Genomic DNA, 18595 nt, shown 5'->3' with positions numbered 1-18595 from the left:
CTGGCCTGCTTTTACTCTCTTCAATGCAGTGAGGATGACTTCGATCCGGGAAGGAGACAATTGTGCCCGCAACATGGTCGAGTCCCATAATACGCCCAAGAAAGTGGTTCTCTGTACCAGAGAAAGCACACTCTTCTTTGTGTTTAGTCTTAATAGAAATTTCTTCTTGTGGGCGAGAACAACATCTTGGTGCTGGACCGCCTGGAGTTCTGGTCCAGCTAATACCAACCAATCATCAATATAATTTAGAATGCGGATGCCCTGAAGTCGCAGGGGTCTAAAGCTGCATTCGTGCACTTGGTGAAGGTGCGGTGTGAGAGTGCTAGGCCGAATGGGAGGACCCAACATTGGTAAGCTTCGCCCCCGAAAGCAAACCTCAGGAACCTCCTGTGAGGAGGAAGGGTGGCTATGTGGAAATAGGCATCCCTTAGATCTATCATGACAAACCAGTCCTTGGACTTGATCTGAGACACGATCTCTCTAAGAGTGAATCCTGAACCTGAGCCTCCTGAGGGAGCGGTTCAAGGAGCGCAGATCTGAGATCGGCCGCATTCCGCCATCCTTCTTCGGAACAACGATATACTGGCTGTAGTAGCCTGATTCTCTCAATGGCCCCTTTCTGTAGGAGGGTTCACACTTCCTGTTCCAGTACCAGAGCCTGCTTGTGTCCCACAACTGAGAGGCTGGAGCAATGCCTTGCAGCCGTTTGGGCCTCCTGAGACGCGGCGGGTCTCCTCCATCCGCAGCAGTCTTTCAGGCATAAATGGAGAAAGACACCCACGGGAGTGGGGCTGCACTCTGAGGCACATCTTGTGGAAGAGTTAACAGCATGGCCTCCCCCTCTGCCTAATCGGGGAACCTCCTCGAAGAAGGAAATCAGGAGCTCCGCATCACACGTGCCGGAAGAAGGGACCGCCAAAGCGAGTGCTTTCCCTGGGGAACAGGAGCTCGGCCCAACAGGAAAGGCTGGAGAGGACTCATCCGTCTCCATGCCTTCTGCTAGATCGGCCTGCAAACCCCACGACCTTCGGCGCCGCTTCGCCTCAGCAAAAGCGGGGCCTGAGCCGTGAGGGAGATCACTTTCCTCCAAGAGTGATCTTCAGGAGTGGAGAGTGCGGATAGCCATGCGGCTACAGCACGAACGATCGTCTTTCTCGAGAACCAATTGAGCATGCTCTACTCTCGAGCAAACAACACAAAGCGCATCTGTGTTTTACATTCTGCTCTTACTTATGGAATGTGTAATCAGTGAAAATTGGCTATCAGGCAAATAAAGGAGTGAATCCTCCAATAATATATTGGTGTATAGTATATCATCAATACATATTTTAATACCTGACTTTTCCAGGCATATGTATTTCCTTCTTTAACTGCACAAAGATGAAAGCACACAATTGTATAAGATTCTTTGGATGCTGTAAATAAGATTTTCCCTTCACTTGAACTTGGAGACCTAACCCTGTTCCAGCATGAAAATGCCCCTGTGCACAAAGCCAGCTCCATTAGGAAGCTTAATATTGGAAAATCCTGAGTGGCCTGCTAAAGAACTCTGACTTCAACCCTACCGAACACCTTTGGGATGAACTGTAATGCTGACTGCACCGAGGTCTCTTTACCCTAAATAAGTACCTGACGTTTTGTGGCTAAATTAGCTCAAATCTCTAAAAATACATTCTAAAATCTATTGAGAAGTGTGCAGATTATTATAACAGTAATTGGGGACTAAATGAAATGTATATAATCTTGTTTTTTACTCTATAATACTGTAAGTATGCCACATCTGCACAAGTGTGTCTTCAGCTTTATAACAGTAGATGGCGCCTGGAACGTGCGTGTTAGATTGTGTGTGTGTGTGTGTGTGTGTGTGTGTGTGTGTGTGTGTGTGTGTGTGTGTGTGTCTACTATCTTACAGTAATCTGCCTTATCACCCTATAGTTTGTACTAAATATTAACCTTTTGATTTGTATAGATTTGCACAAAAATCTGAGGGTAAAGTGGAGTAAAATCTATATTATAACACATTGCATAATATACCACATTTGCATGTAATATAGTAGATTGTAAATTCATGATTAATTCATGTTTGAGTAATAGTTTTGTCAAATCTAGTACGGTACATGTAATCTGCCTCTTTATTTTTTCGTTATTTTATTTTCAGGTCTTTACAGTCAATCCACATAAAGTCAACAGTTCTTCAGAATTCAAGTGTAAAATATGTTGAAATGGTTTTTTCACATGTTTTTTCACATATTACTCAAATAATCAAGACTGTTGAGTTCTAAATGAAGGCCCTCTGTGTACTGCCTGAGAGAGACCTTGCTCCTATTCCAAGACTGTGTGTGGGAATAACAGGTACACTTTTTTAAACTAAGTTTTACAAATTATACCTACTGTATAAGACCAAGAACAGAAAAGACTTTACATATAATAGTCAGACAAGCTTGGTGGTCTTACTTTCTTTGAGAAATGTTTAGGTTCCGGGGACATTTTCCCTACAGCCTTTATGCTTATCGTGTATTTTTTTATTTGTTTGTGTGTTTATTTATTTATTTATTTATTTAGTAGGGTCTATTTTCCACAGAGGAGGTCTTTCCCTTTTGACTCCCATGAAAACAGGTTTCCGCTCATTTCTCTTTTTTTACCCGGCCAGGCACAAAGCTGATCAGCAGTCTGAGTTATTTTGCTACTGAATGGACCCTGGGTGAGAAATGGCCTCAGAGGCTGGTCCGTAGTCAGCCCAGCTCATGCCTCGGAAGCTCAGGCAGTGTTCGGTTGCTATGCAGCTTTAGCATTCGTCTCAAGAACTTTAGCTGTTCTCTTAACAAATTATGTTTTGTGCAGGAGCATGGCCCACAATTCAGAGTGTAGAATGGTCCAAAGAAGACTTTTCTAAGAAGCAGTGACTGAGAGTATTTGTGTTTAAATGTGCATGTGTGTTCGTTAACATCGCATTTACATACTCTGTTAAAAATCTTCATTTGGCTTCATGTTCAATGGAATCCGAAGTATATTTCGGTTTATATCAAAGCTTTGTGTGGCCACAAATCAATATATTAAGGCTTGAGTTGTGTGTTGAGTTGTAATTGATGGCCATAAACATTGCAGCTGCTGCAAGACAAAGACCAGGAAACCAGTTAAATTAGTAAATTTGTGGTCACAGAAAGATCATTATGAACTTATAATACACTTCACTTTATGTCACATTCTATGTCTCTGATTGACTTCCTGTTCTAATGCAATTGATCTGTCACTCAGTTGTTTACAGCATTGTTAACGGGTTGTTTTTTTTTTGGCCACAAAACAGATCCCTGAAGACACACAGTATCTTGTATTCTCTCATTTGTGTGGTGGTACTGTATTAAAAATGCCCCACCACACCACCTTAGTACTCAACTATATTTAAAGCTGTGATATTTTAATAAAATTTGTTATATATTTTATCATATATTTATACATTTATTTGCAATCGAAATAAAATGTTTAGGTTTTTGAAAAATATGCATTTTATCTTTTTATTTATTTTATTTCCTATGAATGTATATACTTTGTACTCATTACATAATAATAATACATATTAATTCATTAAACCCATTCAAATCCCTGTTTTTACGCTGTTGCCACAGAAACAACAATATACAAAGCACTTTCATATAATCCTGACTAATCAGAACCTATAATTCTGCAGCACTGTCCATATAAGAACAGGTTCTGATTTACTGGATCATACACTGAATAAAACATTACCAGTAATATGTGTGCCGTCTCCACTCACAGTCCATATGTTTATTTGTTGCTTTAAAAGTTTTATTTTGCTGCTTTTTTCCCTCTCTCACACACAGACTTTCTGTTGTTTTCTTACAGTCCCTCTCACTTTGGGCCAAGGCTGTTATTGTACATCTGGTGACATGTACACAAAGAGAAAAAGATTCTTCAAAAAATTCTGTTAAAATGTATTATTTTATTTAAATTATTTATTTACTTAAATTATTATTATTATTATTACTATTATTAATATCAATATCATTATTATTATTATTATTTATTTTCAATATTATATTTTCCATATAAAAATGCAAAATAAAATGAAATATAAAATATAATTATAAAATATGATTCATAATATATTTGCCTGGCAGTCTGTGATCCCTTCACAGTATGTGTATTTATTTTTGTTTCCACTTATTATTTTATATTTTATTTTTTTGAAAATATTATTTTAACCAAGCAGGCATTTTATGTAAAATTGTTTGAAAAATGTAAACTGTAAGAATGTTGTTGATCACAAATGTTAATAATAATATACTGTGTTAAAAAAAAAAAAAACATTTACATTACATTTCTTACCCCTAACTCTACTGAAATTGACCCAAACCTGTTTTAAAAACCGCAGTACATACAGAAACATATATATATATATATATATATCACATCACATCACATCACATCACATAGTCACAGCAATGAGTCAAAGGCTGAGAATAGAAATGTGACCTGCTGTTATTTCCAGATATTACACACATCAGAGCTGTTACACCTGTTTTTGTTTTACACTGGAACATTATGTCCAACTAACAGTATTAAATAAATGATTGAACTGAACACAAACAGTTATAGTCTGCTGTGTTCAGTTAGCAGAGTAAAATGCACAATGTTTATTACTCACACAAATTATACAGCAGATTATAAAATAGTAACCTGTATTTTTTTTTAATTCACATAATGACAAAAACCTAGTTGTATAACCTCATGCACCTTAAAAAGGAACCTGTCATTTAGACAAGTAAATTTGGAAACATTCAACAACAAATTTTAACAATGTAAAAAATAATCCTATGTACCTTTTTAGTACAAAATAATATTTTTCCAGTTACCCTACCTCAATACATTTACTTTACTACTTTCCAAATGATTCCTAGCAATAATTAACTAAAGATATTTTATTAAATTTTTTCTCTTTTACAAACATCTAATTTAACTTAATTTGATCTAATTGAAACTGTCTTGATATATTTAATTATTAATATACAAATATTATCATCCTCTTAGTCATAATAGCTTTTAAAACTCATCCAGGATGTCAGTGACAGTTGGGCCAAATTTATTACTCTGGACTTTAATATCTACAAATAAAAACTCATAAAAAGAACAGTCCAGGTTTAGGTAATACTTTAAAACTTCAATATGGATCATATCATTAGGAAACCAAATGTCTTACCTAATCTGAAAATGAACATTAGGATCTTCTTCTTCTACTTCTTCTTCTTCTTTCGGCTTCTCGCATTAAGGGGTCACCACACCGTCTCTATACCCCCTCTACATCTGTCTCTTTCAAACCAACTACATCAGGATGTTTAGTGAAAAAGGGCAAATGCACTGATGATTTTGACTGTTTTATATCTAGTGGTCTGAAGGTTTGAATGGTCATTGATGGCATCATTAATTCTGCTTATACCTGGATAATTCAGCTCCCAAACCTACACTGAAATGTTTTGCAATGACCATCTCATCTCCCTGGAATCTATAGGAAAGATGTAGTCTTTATTAAAGACAGCATCATATGTGCAAATACTGTATAAGAATATAAAGAAACATAGTCACTAGATGTGGTGACTTTTTATTGACAATTCTAACAACATTGGTGACATTTTTCATTGTCCTGCATCCCATACAGCTCATATAACAGCTGAAGCTTCTACAAATTATAAGAGCAGGTTCACTTGATTCAACATCAATTTGTAAACCCAATGACTATTCACTACTCAGAATTCTTAAAAAAAAAACAATTGAACCAAAGTTATTTCTCTTAGTCTGTCTTTGTCATGTTATCTTTACAGTAGCACATGTCACGGAACATCTGGAAGCTGAAGCTGGACGCTTTCTATACAATTGGTTTACTCTATTACTTTATTAGACTTAGGTTACGTATTCATGCTCGCATTTCACCATGGCATGTACCCAACAACTCAATTAAAATGAGATTTTTACTGTTACCTTAAAACGATTACAATTCTTTTTTTATTATTATTATTTATTTATTTTTGTTAAACTGGCTCTGTCTAGTTTAGAAAGTTACAAAAATTTAATTACACCTTGAAAAAATATGTAGTAGTAGGAGTAATATAATGATGCTATAATCATCATAATCGTCCTTATCATTAACACAGTCTACATTTTTGTATATGATCAACAAAAGCACTGTGCACAAATAGATCATGGTTGCCATGGTAAAACCAAAGGGTGCAGAATGACATTACCCCTCAGCCCCATCACATCACAGGACCCTCTGATCATTCAATCTTGTGTGTCATTGATCCTTGTTAACACTGTTATTTAGATTCTAGTTTTGAGTGCCTTTTTCTGTCATTTGTTGTCATGTGCACCACATTATCTCTTCTAGTCTGTATATTTATTGCCTCTTAGCATTCTCCATAGTTGATGTTAATGATTCATGTTTTCATTGGGGTTTTTTTTGGCCTTTATCATCTCTAATAATTTACCTGCAATTGCAGCCACTATCCATGAAATTTTGGGTCACTGGTTATTTATTTGGTGAGGCAGATGAGGCAGATTTTTGTATCATTAACCAACAAAGTGTACAGGTTCAGATTAAAACCTTTGCACCAAATAATGAATGACACCAGTTTATCATGTGCTCAGAGTGACTGAAGGTCTATGTGTTGCAGTGTATTATTATGGATAATGCAGGCATTATTTTGGATTTATGTGCTTTATGCTGAGCAGTTGAATACCTTCTTTCCTCAGGTGGTTCAAGTTTTTGTGCACTGTGCAATGTGACCTGTGCACATTCTTAAGGGATTAAATCAACAGCTTGTTTTGACATGCACACTTTAAACCGTTCCCACTGTTCCTTCTACATATAAAACCACAAGGGTTCATAAATTGTGACAGAAAAGATGCAAATATTAATAAAATTATTAAATAAATGAAACACTAAAAAAAGTATTTTCACAGTAATGTCCTGATTTTTCCAGATTCAGATCATCAAGCTAATTTTAATAATACGCAACGATAACCTGATTAAATCCATATTGCAGTTTTCAAATGATTACTCATTTATTAATGGAAAAAAGCTGTCCAAACATGCCTGGCTCTGTTTGAAATAGCAATTGCCCCCCTTGCTAAATCATACTGCAACTGAACTGTGATTAACCAGATCTTTTGGAAAGCTGAGTTAAATTGAGGTCTGATTACTCCCATCCCTGTTGAATCACTTTAATAAAACCTGTGTGACAAAGTGAAGCACAGTAAAAGACCTCAAAAAGCAACACATCATGCCGTAATCTAAAGAAATTTAAAAACAGACAAGAAACAATGTAATTGACAATTATCTTTCTGGAAAAGGGTTACAAAGCCAAGTCTTTGGAACTCCAGTGAACCATGGTGAGAGCCATTATCCACAAATGGAGAAAACTTGGAACAGTGGTGAACCTTCCAAGGAATGGCGGGCCTACAAACATTACTCCAAGATTGCAACGACAACTCATCCAGGAGCTAGTAAAAGAACCTAGAACAACATCTAAAGAACTGCAGGCCTCATTTGCTGCAGATAAGGTCAGTGTTCATGATTAAACTTTATAAAAAGGGGAGAAATAGGGGAGAGTTCCACGTCGAAAGCCACTGCTGACCAAAAAGAACGTTAGTCACATTTGACTAAAAACATGAAAAACATCTTGAATAAGACTTTTGGGCAAATATTCATTGGACTGATTAGACAAAAGCTTAACATTAACACAGCTTAACACAACCTATCATATAAGGATCACCATACCAACAATCAAACCTGGTGGTGGTAGTGTAATGGTCTGGGGCTGCTTGAAGGAGAATGTTAGGCAATCAAGCTCAAGCACACTATGCAGCAGGACAATGACCCGAAACACACCACTCTGAATGGCTCAAAAATAAATACAAATTAAGGAGTGGCCTAGTGAAAGTCTGCATTTAAATCTGATTGACATGCTGTGCCATGAACTTAAACAGGTCATTCATGCTCAAAAATCCTCCGATTTGGCTAAATTCAAACAATTCTGCAAAGTAGAGTGGACCAGAATTCCTCCACAGTGATGTGAAAGGCGATGAGCTAATTATCGAAAATGCTTAATTGCCATTGTTGCTGCCAAAGGGTGGCACGACCGGTTATTAAGTTTAGCGGGGCAGTTACTTTTTCACAAAAGGCCAGGCAGGTTTGGACAGATTTTTTCCCTTAATAAATGAAATCATAATTAAAAAAATCCATTTTGTATTTACTCTATATTTAAAATGTGCTTGAGTAATTAGGTGTAATTAATATGGCAAGAAATAAAAAATCTGATTTTTTCACAGCACTGTCAGTGTAATGAATTAATTATTGTTAATTAAAAAAATATTAATTACTAATGATTTACTAATTTACTAATGAAAGTTAGGAGTATTGTCTCTCAGAACACTTATTTTCGCTACCACCAAGGATAATCTATTAAAATTAATCTATTAAAAGAAAAACTATTTTAAACTATTTGTCCATGTTATAGACATGTTATATCTATAGATTTATCGAAATAATTGGTAAAAAATAACATTAAACATTCAGACTCCAGACTTCCAAAGATTTCAGACATTTATTTACTACTTTTGAGCCACAATATGAATCATACCATTAGAAAAGATTAAATCTAAGATTCTGCCTCATGAACATCAGGATGTGTGGTGAGAAAAAAGCAAATGCACTGAAGATTTACAGCTAGTGGTCTGAAGGTTTGAATGGTTATTAATAGCATTATTATTTCTGCTTCAGGATAATTCAGCTCTAAACCCGGAGGCCTCTGGTAGGAGCTTCAAACTTCATACTGGATTTTTCAACAAGATAATGATCCCAAACCTACACAATAATGTTTTGCACTGACCATCAAATAAAAATAAAAAGACTTTGTGGTTAGTTATGGTGACTTTTTCCCCCTTAATCGACCATTTTAGCCCTTTTTGTGCCAACATTACTGACTGTCCTGTATTACATACAGCTCACACAACAGCTGATGCTTATATGAGTTATAAAAGCAGGTTCACACAATCAAAGTGTAAATCCAATGACCAATCACTGCTCACAATTCTGCTGATCACCACCGCTCCTGACAACAAATCACCATTATTTCACCACATGTGCACTTCATTGTTCTAAACTCTCTTTATGGTCATATTTATAGCAAAAAAAATAGTAATTTAATCCATAACCATATTCTTTAGTGTCTATTTCTCGAATCCTCCTTTCCATTCTTTCAGTTTGTAAACATTTACAAAATGTAAATTTCTATAATTTTTTTATAAACTTATATAAATAATATTTTATGAATCTATTATTTACATTTTAATAAATTATTTTATTTCAATAAAGCTGTGAAGAAAACATCCTGCAGATCAGTGAATATTGTCCATGACGTCATTTGACGACTTGTTGGCATCCAGCTAATCCCCGTAAAGTTGGTTTTGCGTATATTGTAAAAAAAAATAATAATAATAAATGTAATAAACTTTTTTTTTTTTTAACGAACAAATCCGTTCGGTGCGCGTCGTCATTTCCGGTTTCTTTGTGCTCGGAGCAGACAGGTGTTCTCCAGGTGTCAGGTTAACGCGCGCGCGCTCTTCAGGATGAACGACTTGGCGCGCGTTCAAGAGTCGGTCTTTTTTTTCGTTCTTTTGCGCATGCGCCCAGCGCGCCGCACATCCGCCCGCTATATGAGACCGAACTCGGGCATGTTTTAATAAAAAAAAAACACAGTGTTCGGGATGGACGGGACCGAGGCGACCCGGAGGAACTGTACGAGAAGCGACGCGGTCGCGGATCCGGGAGCGGACAAAAAGCGGCTCGAAGGACCGCGTGACACTGAAGAAGGAAATCGGTTTGATGAGCGCGTGCGCTATTATTATAGGTACGTCCTTTCCTCGTGCTCGCTTCGGCGTTTGAGTGCGCGCGCGTTCCCCAAGTGAAGTTTAATTCCCTGTTTTTGTTTGTATGTTTGTTTGTTAGTTACTTTCGATTCACAACGTGTTCAATCTGAGACAGGAAAAAAAGAATCTGTACACTTTTCATGTTCACACTTAAACTGAAAAGGCGTCTTATTCATATGCACATTAAAGCTCGTGCATGCTTTTAGATAGTTACAGTATAATACTTATTATACATATAGAAGCACTATTTTTTGTGAAGGAAAAAAACTTGATTTAAACATAATTAAACATCTCTCTCTCTCTCTCTCTCTCTCTCTTTCTCTCTCTCACTCTCATTCTCTCATCCTTAAGCAGTATTGCATCATTAGGAAGTTGTACTTGAACTAGAGCGCCTACGTGGCTTCAATGCACTTTTGTGCACGCGCCACGTCTCCTCTCAACCCTGGCAGAAAAAGGTTCACTTACACTACCAATGCAGGACAAATCAATTTCTAGTGGCCTTGAGCTTTAACAAAATCCTTCGGTCCAATCACCGAAACTCTATTGTTTGTTATTAGGATTACTATTATATATTTTTACAACTACTGAGGAAGTGAACTCGTAACAGCACGTGCATAGACACGTAGTATGACTACACGTGCTCTCTTCATCTTTTTCTTTGTTATACTGCATGGTGGTTGATACTAATAAGATACACATAAACAGTTTGTTATGCATAAATACACGGTGTTACAACATCATAATAACAAAGTATTAAATTTCCTGCTGTCTTGTGTGGAACTGAGGTGAACACCTTTGTACCAATAGACTCTTCAATGAGTAAATGAAAGACCTGTTAACTAAAAAGGTTACGGTTTAGTAGCATCTTAAAGAGTACATCTCTTGGCACTTGCGTGGAACATTGCAAAATAGGGAACATCATAAAACACATCATAGCGTTCTCTATTTCATCTGTTGCTACTGGCCCCAATTCAACAAACGACAGAGTTCAAGCTTCTGAGCTCTCTCAAATATAAATCACTTCAGGATCCGAAATAAAAGCTGTTTATTTCATCTTGGTAAACATTATAAATCATCAGATTTTTTTATATTATATATCATTAGATCATTTTTTTAAGGCAAGACATTACATGTGAGCTGTCACTTAAATGGATAGAAAAAAGGATTTAAAGGTACTGTAATTTTTTTTGCTGATAAGGCTTCGATAAATAGGTTCGTGAATTTGCATTCTTTATAAAACAAAAAATCTAGTCTTAATCAAAAGTACTATATGAACACAACATGTAATATAAATTGTTAAATTGATATAAAATGTAACAAATCTAATTATATGCATTTAAAAGTGAAATCTGCTGAGGTACTCAAAGGGTTAATGTTACAGGGCGGCGATTGAATGACCTTCATGAAAACGTATCACAGGTGCTGTATCTTGTAACACCTTGTGAAAATGTAGGATGTTTTCATGCTAGTCAAATAAAGTTCTATTTACTTAGCGAGCTTTACCCAGCTAGATATGGCGTTTTGTTTTGTCCAACACCAAACATAGCTTCCTGATTTTATGCTTTGGCTTAATTAGACTGAGAGAAGAAACAGAATTATAGGTACATTTAGTACAGCCTATGCACTGTTAGTAAACAGTATGGTTCCTTATTTAAATTCCCAGGAGGCTTCATGTCAGGGTTTTCCATGCCTGATCTGAATTGCTCCGCATTTGATGGACTATCCACAGGTCTGCAGGTCAACATGCTGAGGTCCATTTAAGTGAAAGAAAGCCTCTGAATTTATGGCTGAGTGCCAGAAATGAGAGACACATTAATTCTATACAAATCTTACATGTTCACTAGAAACCGTCCAAGCAAATGCTTCCTTCCTGTTCTGCGTCTTTATTTTCCAAAGAAAGAACTGTTGGCTGGAAGAAATCAAGGATGAATGAACGTAATGGAGATGTTGAGTTACTACAAATGCTTCTAAATGGTTCGGTATAAATAACCAGGAAAGAGTGAGTCTTAATGTGTCAGAAGGCTGAGAAGTGGAAGGATGTCGTTTGTCAGAGAAGCATCACAAGTTTAGAGCAGGCTAGTCACCTGTACAAGCAAGAAAAGGACAACAGATCAGGCACATGTCTGACCCTGAAATTAACAGGTCATTTAATTAGAGAATAATTAATGGCTCAGAGCTGATGGAAATAAAAAATAATCAGTTACGGCAACCATTATCTGTGTTAAGACTTTCTGATGCATGACTCATGCACATAGTTAAGGGATTTCAAAACATTTCTAACTTCTTTTAACTTTTAAAACTGACCTAATATACAATATCACAAGAATTTTATGTGTATTATGTGTTTTTTGGGTAGGAATGCCATAAGGGAACTTGTATGTAAAATCAATATTTTAATTGCCACTAACACAACCACACACAGAATTGCTTTATGTAGACTAAAAATGTAAAGTTTAAAATAATAAAAAAAACAAAAACAGAAAAAAGATTATAATATAAAAAGAATTTTCAGAAAAAAGCAATATTTGCATACGTTAGACGGGAGACAATCTTCAGTAACTATTGAGTTTATTGGAGCCTGACATATAATATTACACTTTTTTATTATTTTGGATTTTGTGTAGACCATATAAGATACCAGAGACATGTTGCATTGAAAATGACAAATTCTCACGAGAGTAATTACAGTAAATATCTTGAGGGACTTAGAGGCGAATAACAGGTTTTCCTAAAAACAACACTCCCTTAGTGTGAACATTACACATGAAAGGGTTAAAAACAAGACCATGGCATATAAAGATGATATAAACAGTTTAGCTTTTTGTACTTTAGTTCAGTGTTTACATTCTTACTGTTTCCTCCCACACCCAAACATCGATTTCCTCTGAAAAAGGAAAGATACGTGTGACATTTTTTGAGTGCAGGGTATTTCCCTATGCACATTATACACATACACAAATGCACCAATGTCTACACATGTACAGTTGTTTGTGTAACCCCTATCATGTGAAAGGGCATGCTGTCCTACAAACAATCCATTGATAAGATATAGGTTTCACACTAGTCAAAACGGTTGCAAAGCCTTTTCAGCATTTTTTTTTTTTAAATGAGAACCTATAAATGTCAACTTTTTCCCAAAATCAGTTAAAGGGATTTGTTGGAATACCATGAATAAAAAGGATTAATTTATTAGGGATTAATACATGTGTTTTTAAACTTTTTTTGGTTTGTTTTCATATTTTAAATGTCAAAGCTACTTGTAAAAAAAAATCTAAAATCTTGACTACTATCTATTCAGTTCAAATCATTTTTATTTCTTTAGTGCTTTTAACAATGTACATTGTTTCAAAGCAGTTTTACAGAGATAAGGCAGTTATAACATTGTATAAATGTAGTTAATATAAAAGTTTAGTGCCAATAAGTTTGTTTCTTATAATTGAAAGTTCATTTACATTTACGGCATTTGGCAGATGCCCTTATCCAGAGCGACTTACAACTGAGCAGGGAAGGGTTAAGGGCCTTCCTCAAGGGCCCAGCAGTGGCAGCATTTGAATCTGTGACCTTCCGTTCCAAGGTTCAATGCATTAACCACTGAGCCACCACCTCTTAGTTTATCCCTAATGAGTGAGCCAGTGGCAACTGTGGCAAGGAAAAACTCCCTGAGATGGCATAAGGAAGAAACTATGAGGGAAACCCATCTTTATCTGGGTGGCACTGAATGTACATTCATAACAGTTCCATTCTTTTTGAGCAGTCCAGTGAGAGCTTAAAGTGGTGCTGAGCCATTGTAGTAGACTGTTGATATTAATCAAAGGTTTTCAGGAATGAGGAATGTTTGAAGATCTATTCAGAAAACATATGGATGAATAATTTTAAAAGCAAAGGGGCAAAAGATTATAAAAAGGAAGCAGCTCATTGAATAGGATCATAGCCAGCTTTTTGGTGTTTGTTTGTTTACAGACAAAAATTGCTCTTGCCTGGTTTTATTGTGACATGCTGATGTTATCAGCACACAAATTATGCCTTTAACAAAGTTCTGGCACTGAAGTAATTCAATGTTTTATTATTTAATATCAGAGTGTAAGCTCTGCTACTACACCCATGTAAAATCCACCAACAGGAAAATGGCAATGCCATTGAAAAGCTACTAATGTTTTGTACTAATGTACCTGATTTACTATAGCTTAATTAGCTGACTATAATCTTTAATCAAAGATTTTTATTAAGCTCATTATAGATCTGTATTGGTTAGTTGAGCACACATCTATTGCACATCTATTACAGTGTGATAAGTTGTAATCGTAAACAAGTGTAGCACTATAAATTCAACTTTGGTGTAACGGTACACAAAATCGTGCCTCGGTTTTTAAGTCACGCCTCGGTTAATTTTCATTCCGGTTAGGGGGAAGAAATGCAAAACATAAAATTGCTGGTTGTTAATAACGCAGTTTATTATTTTTAACATTTGTGATCATTTGACAATTTTTAAATAATTTGAAATAAAATGCATGCTTGGTTAAATTATATAAAATAATATTTATCTAATATTTAATACAAATAAAATAGTATAAATCTAATCAATGCAATACACTATTGTTTTATATTAAATAGAGTAAATAATTCAGATGTCACAAATTAAACTGATTAAATACAATTAAATTAAATAGTTTACATTGGTTAGACCCCATTTGGGTAATAAAGATGTGTTTGTTAGGTGTATTTGCGTGGGGGTGTTTTACATTTAACATAAAATTTTCTAAACATATGATCTACGGTTCTACTTATTTCAGCAGACTTCAACTTTAATGTCTCTTGAACTTTAAATTCTTGAAGCTGGACATAAAATGCTAAAGAATCCACAGCGTTAGCGTTAGCTGCTAGCTTGTTTTCAAGTTGAATAATAATAATAATAAAAAATGCACTGAAAGTGCAATGCGGAGACTAAACAAACTAAAGTTCTGCCATTAATACGTTTCGGAGGGAACTCAGAGGTTCTGCACATACTGCCACTGTTACACCCATATGAATTACCCATCTGACTGCTCTGCCTCTAAAACCTTTCACAAATTTTATCTGAGGTCAAAGGATTACAAAGATTCACTTTTTCATAGACTTAACATATAAAAGTTATTTTATTAATTGACCAGTAAAATACTGAAAAACTTTCTAAAATAAACTGTGCATACCATGGAATGTATATTACTGTACACTATACTAGAATTAAAAAAGATTTGGGTTCGTGGATCTGTCCATCATCCAACCATTCATTCATCAATTATTTATTTTTTCCATCAATTCATGTATCTGTTCAACTGTCTACGTTTGTCTTCATTCATTGTTTCATTTATATGTATCCAGTAATTTGTCAATCCATTCTTAAGCATTTCATCCATTAAAAAGCATCAATCCGTCCATCTATATATTTTCCATTTGATCCTATAATTTATTCCGTCCAGTAATTTGTTTATTCATTTGTTTGTTTTTTTGTCTGTTCATTTGTTCATTCAAGTATCCTTTTATTCACCCACTCACTAATTCTCAGTTAACTTGTTTATCCATCCATCAATCTCTCTATTATCTGCTTATCCTTCTGTCAATCTTTCATCAGTCTGCTAAACCAACCTACCACCAATCCATTCTTCTACCCATCTTTGCATTCATTCAGTCATGCAGCATTACATCTCTTTATTTGTTTGTTCTTATATTTCTTCATTTATTCTATCATCCAACCATCCATCTGTCCATCTTTCCCTCCTTAATAGTTTATCAGCAGCTCCATCTCTGAGCAGTATTGCTGAGATCATCTAATGCAGTATTGAATTTCTCTCTGTGATGTTTACATCCATTCACTCATGCTCAGCTCTTTACCGTGCCCCCCACTGTAGCACAGACAGGATGTGGTAAGTGGTATTTTTCTTTTTTACTGAGTAGCTTCTGAGTTCTGTGTATCAAAGGCCATTGGAAAGATTAATAAAAGTCTGAGATAGAAAAGAGACAAGAAGCACAGCAGGAGGAAGATCCCTGATTTCTTCCTGAAAGAAGCCAGTTGACTCTTTGCAGCATGTGATGTCTGTCAATTTCCATAATATATTTTGCTGCTTGACACCAGGAATCTGCCTCGCCGGTGCCTTGTTGTAAATTTATTATCTTGATAAACAAGGGCTAAAGCTTGCACGTTTTATGCTGACTTGTGCAACTTTTAATGTACTGCTGTCAGCAATTGTTTACTTGTTTTCAGCGTCTCTGAGATTATTATTTTATATAATTTATATACAGACAGAACAAATTAAAAAGGAAAGAAAATACAACTCTGTTATGTCCTGCAATTTATTTTAATTCATTTGAATTTATTTGCGTGCACTGAATCTTAATTCAAAGTGTTTTTGACTAATCACATTTATCCTATTTACTCCCAGTATGCCCTCTTCCACAGCATAAAGGCTGAATGAAATAATGACTATGCCCTTCAGAAACATCACTTGATCACGTGGTCACGTGGAGAAATAATAATAATAAAAGAAAATTAAAAAAACTTTTAAAACTAGCTATTTATATAATGATCTAAACATTCATGAGGAGCGTGACTCCATGTTCTGCTGTGATTTTTATCATTTCTACTCACAGATTTGTTTAACTTGATTTTCAGCTGTATTCTGAAATTTATTGCCTCTGATTCAAACCATAGAGTATATATCAGTTTTCCCTCCTTTGATTCAGGGTCAGTTGAAAAAACGTAAAAAGAATTTCAGTGTATAGGTTTAGAAGAAACTTAAACTACAGTAAAATCATTTAGTACTACTTGTGAAATGTGACTGGTGTAATCCTAGTGTTTTATATTTTGCGTTTATCAGAAAATTCTGTTCAACTCATTACAGATATATAAACCTCCAAGCATATGATGTTATATGAAGTTGAGCCATAAATCATTCTTGGCCAGAGACATTATCAGACAGAAGATCTCACACACTCATTCTCCTTCTAATGGGTTCGATTGGAGTTCAGGGTTTACTTCACAATGGACTTTAATCCTGATTTCAACACATCATTCTGTTGGCTTTGATATTTTTCATGTTTATCTAAAGTTTTTCAAACTTCGAGATGTCTCAAAGACCGGACTGAATAGAAGACTTGACCTGTTTAGTGAATTAATGGTCCTTTAAGTCAGTGATATGTACATTCACAAGGTACTTGCTTCTACAGAATTCCAGATGTTGTTGGAAACATCAAACAAACACACAATGTTATATTTCTGTGTTGTTTTTTTTACACCATTGCTAAAGTTGGATTTTCTTCAATAGAAGTGTCTTTTTCTGCATAAGCATCGACTCCAATCCAACACAGCATTTTTTTGAGTGAATTTATATCTGAATGTACATTTCAGTGTAGACAGTGTTGTTGGATTTAAAATTGCACCTCAGTAGAGTAGAGTCAGTAAAAATGGAGACACACCTCCAATATACTCAAATACCGGCCCTCATCGTAATATCTGTGGTTTTAATATTGATTCTCACACTTCACTCAACTCTGAATACAATGAATGAGTCATGAGATGAGCGTAATGTTGTTTTATTGAATAAAACAACATTACCTCACGGTTGGCGTTGATTAAAAGATCACTTTATCTGTGTAAAGCTGCTTTGAGACAATGTTCATTGTTAAAAGCGCTATACAAATAAAAATGAATTGAATATATCAGATATGCCAAACACAGTTAACAAAAAAATGTAATTCAAAAATCATATACTTTGCCACTACTAATGTTTGTTCTTACTTTTAGTTTATTTAGTAGCATTGTATAAAAAAAGTTTATAAGTGAATAATCCTATTCATTCTATCAGTGACTGAATTTCACATGCATCTGTTCAATTACTGTTACATATGTGTGGAAAACTATCAGATCTCGGTGACAAAATCACTTGGCATGACTATCACTGTCACCAGGTTTCATAGATCACCAGGTGACAAAGAAATCAGCTGCAGCTGTATTTCTCACTTCTTTATACAAATTTATGTTTTTCTTAAAAATTTTATGTCATGTCATCCACCTTTACTATAGCACATACTTTAATAAGACCAAAAGTTAAACCTTTTTAAATGTCAGAGTATAAATATTTATGTTTACTCTCTTGTTTTGTGCAGGTAACATCATTGGCTCAGGTATTTTCATCTCTCCAAAGGGGGTTCTGGAGCATGCCGGCAGTGTGGGCCTCTCACTTATCGTCTGGGTCCTCGGTGGTGGCATTTGCGCTCTGGGGTCATTGTGCTACGCTGAACTGGGTGTCACCATCCCTAAATCTGGGGGAGATTACTCCTACGTGACAGAAATCTTTGGAGGACTGGTGGGGTATGGGGATTTTTCTGTGTTTGTTTTTTGTTTTTGGTGTAGAGACTTTATATACAGTATGAGATGGTGTGTTAGTTTGGGCTTAAATAATTGGGTTATTTTTTGGGCTAAATTATGTTACAGCAGCATTAAGAATAACAAAATAAAAGCAAATTTAACTTCTGCATACAGCTCACTGAATGTTAAATAAAGATGCACAGCATTCAGCAAAGCAATTTTATATATATATATATATACATGTACATATAAAAAGCAGGTGAATAATTTTAATTCATATTTGGTAGAAATTTCACCTAATATTGTCACAATATT

General features: G+C 35.3%; 1 protein-coding gene across 1 annotated transcript in view; it reads left to right on the top strand.

Annotated features, from left to right (window-relative positions):
* Positions 1-9532: 9532 nt before the first annotated feature.
* The window catches only part of slc7a10a (solute carrier family 7 member 10a), a 30283-nt gene continuing 21220 nt past the window's right edge, over positions 9533-18595 (top strand). The window contains 3 exon segments of the mRNA XM_046840421.1: positions 9533-9821; positions 9823-9920; positions 18079-18283. Of these exon segments, the coding sequence (XP_046696377.1) occupies positions 9778-9821; positions 9823-9920; positions 18079-18283 (347 nt within the window). The 5' untranslated portion in view covers positions 9533-9777.

Source organism: Silurus meridionalis, chromosome 26 (genome assembly GCF_014805685.1).
Source record: "Silurus meridionalis isolate SWU-2019-XX chromosome 26, ASM1480568v1, whole genome shotgun sequence".
NCBI lineage: Eukaryota > Metazoa > Chordata > Actinopteri > Siluriformes > Siluridae > Silurus > Silurus meridionalis.
This window is presented reverse-complemented; position numbering and strand designations above follow the sequence as displayed.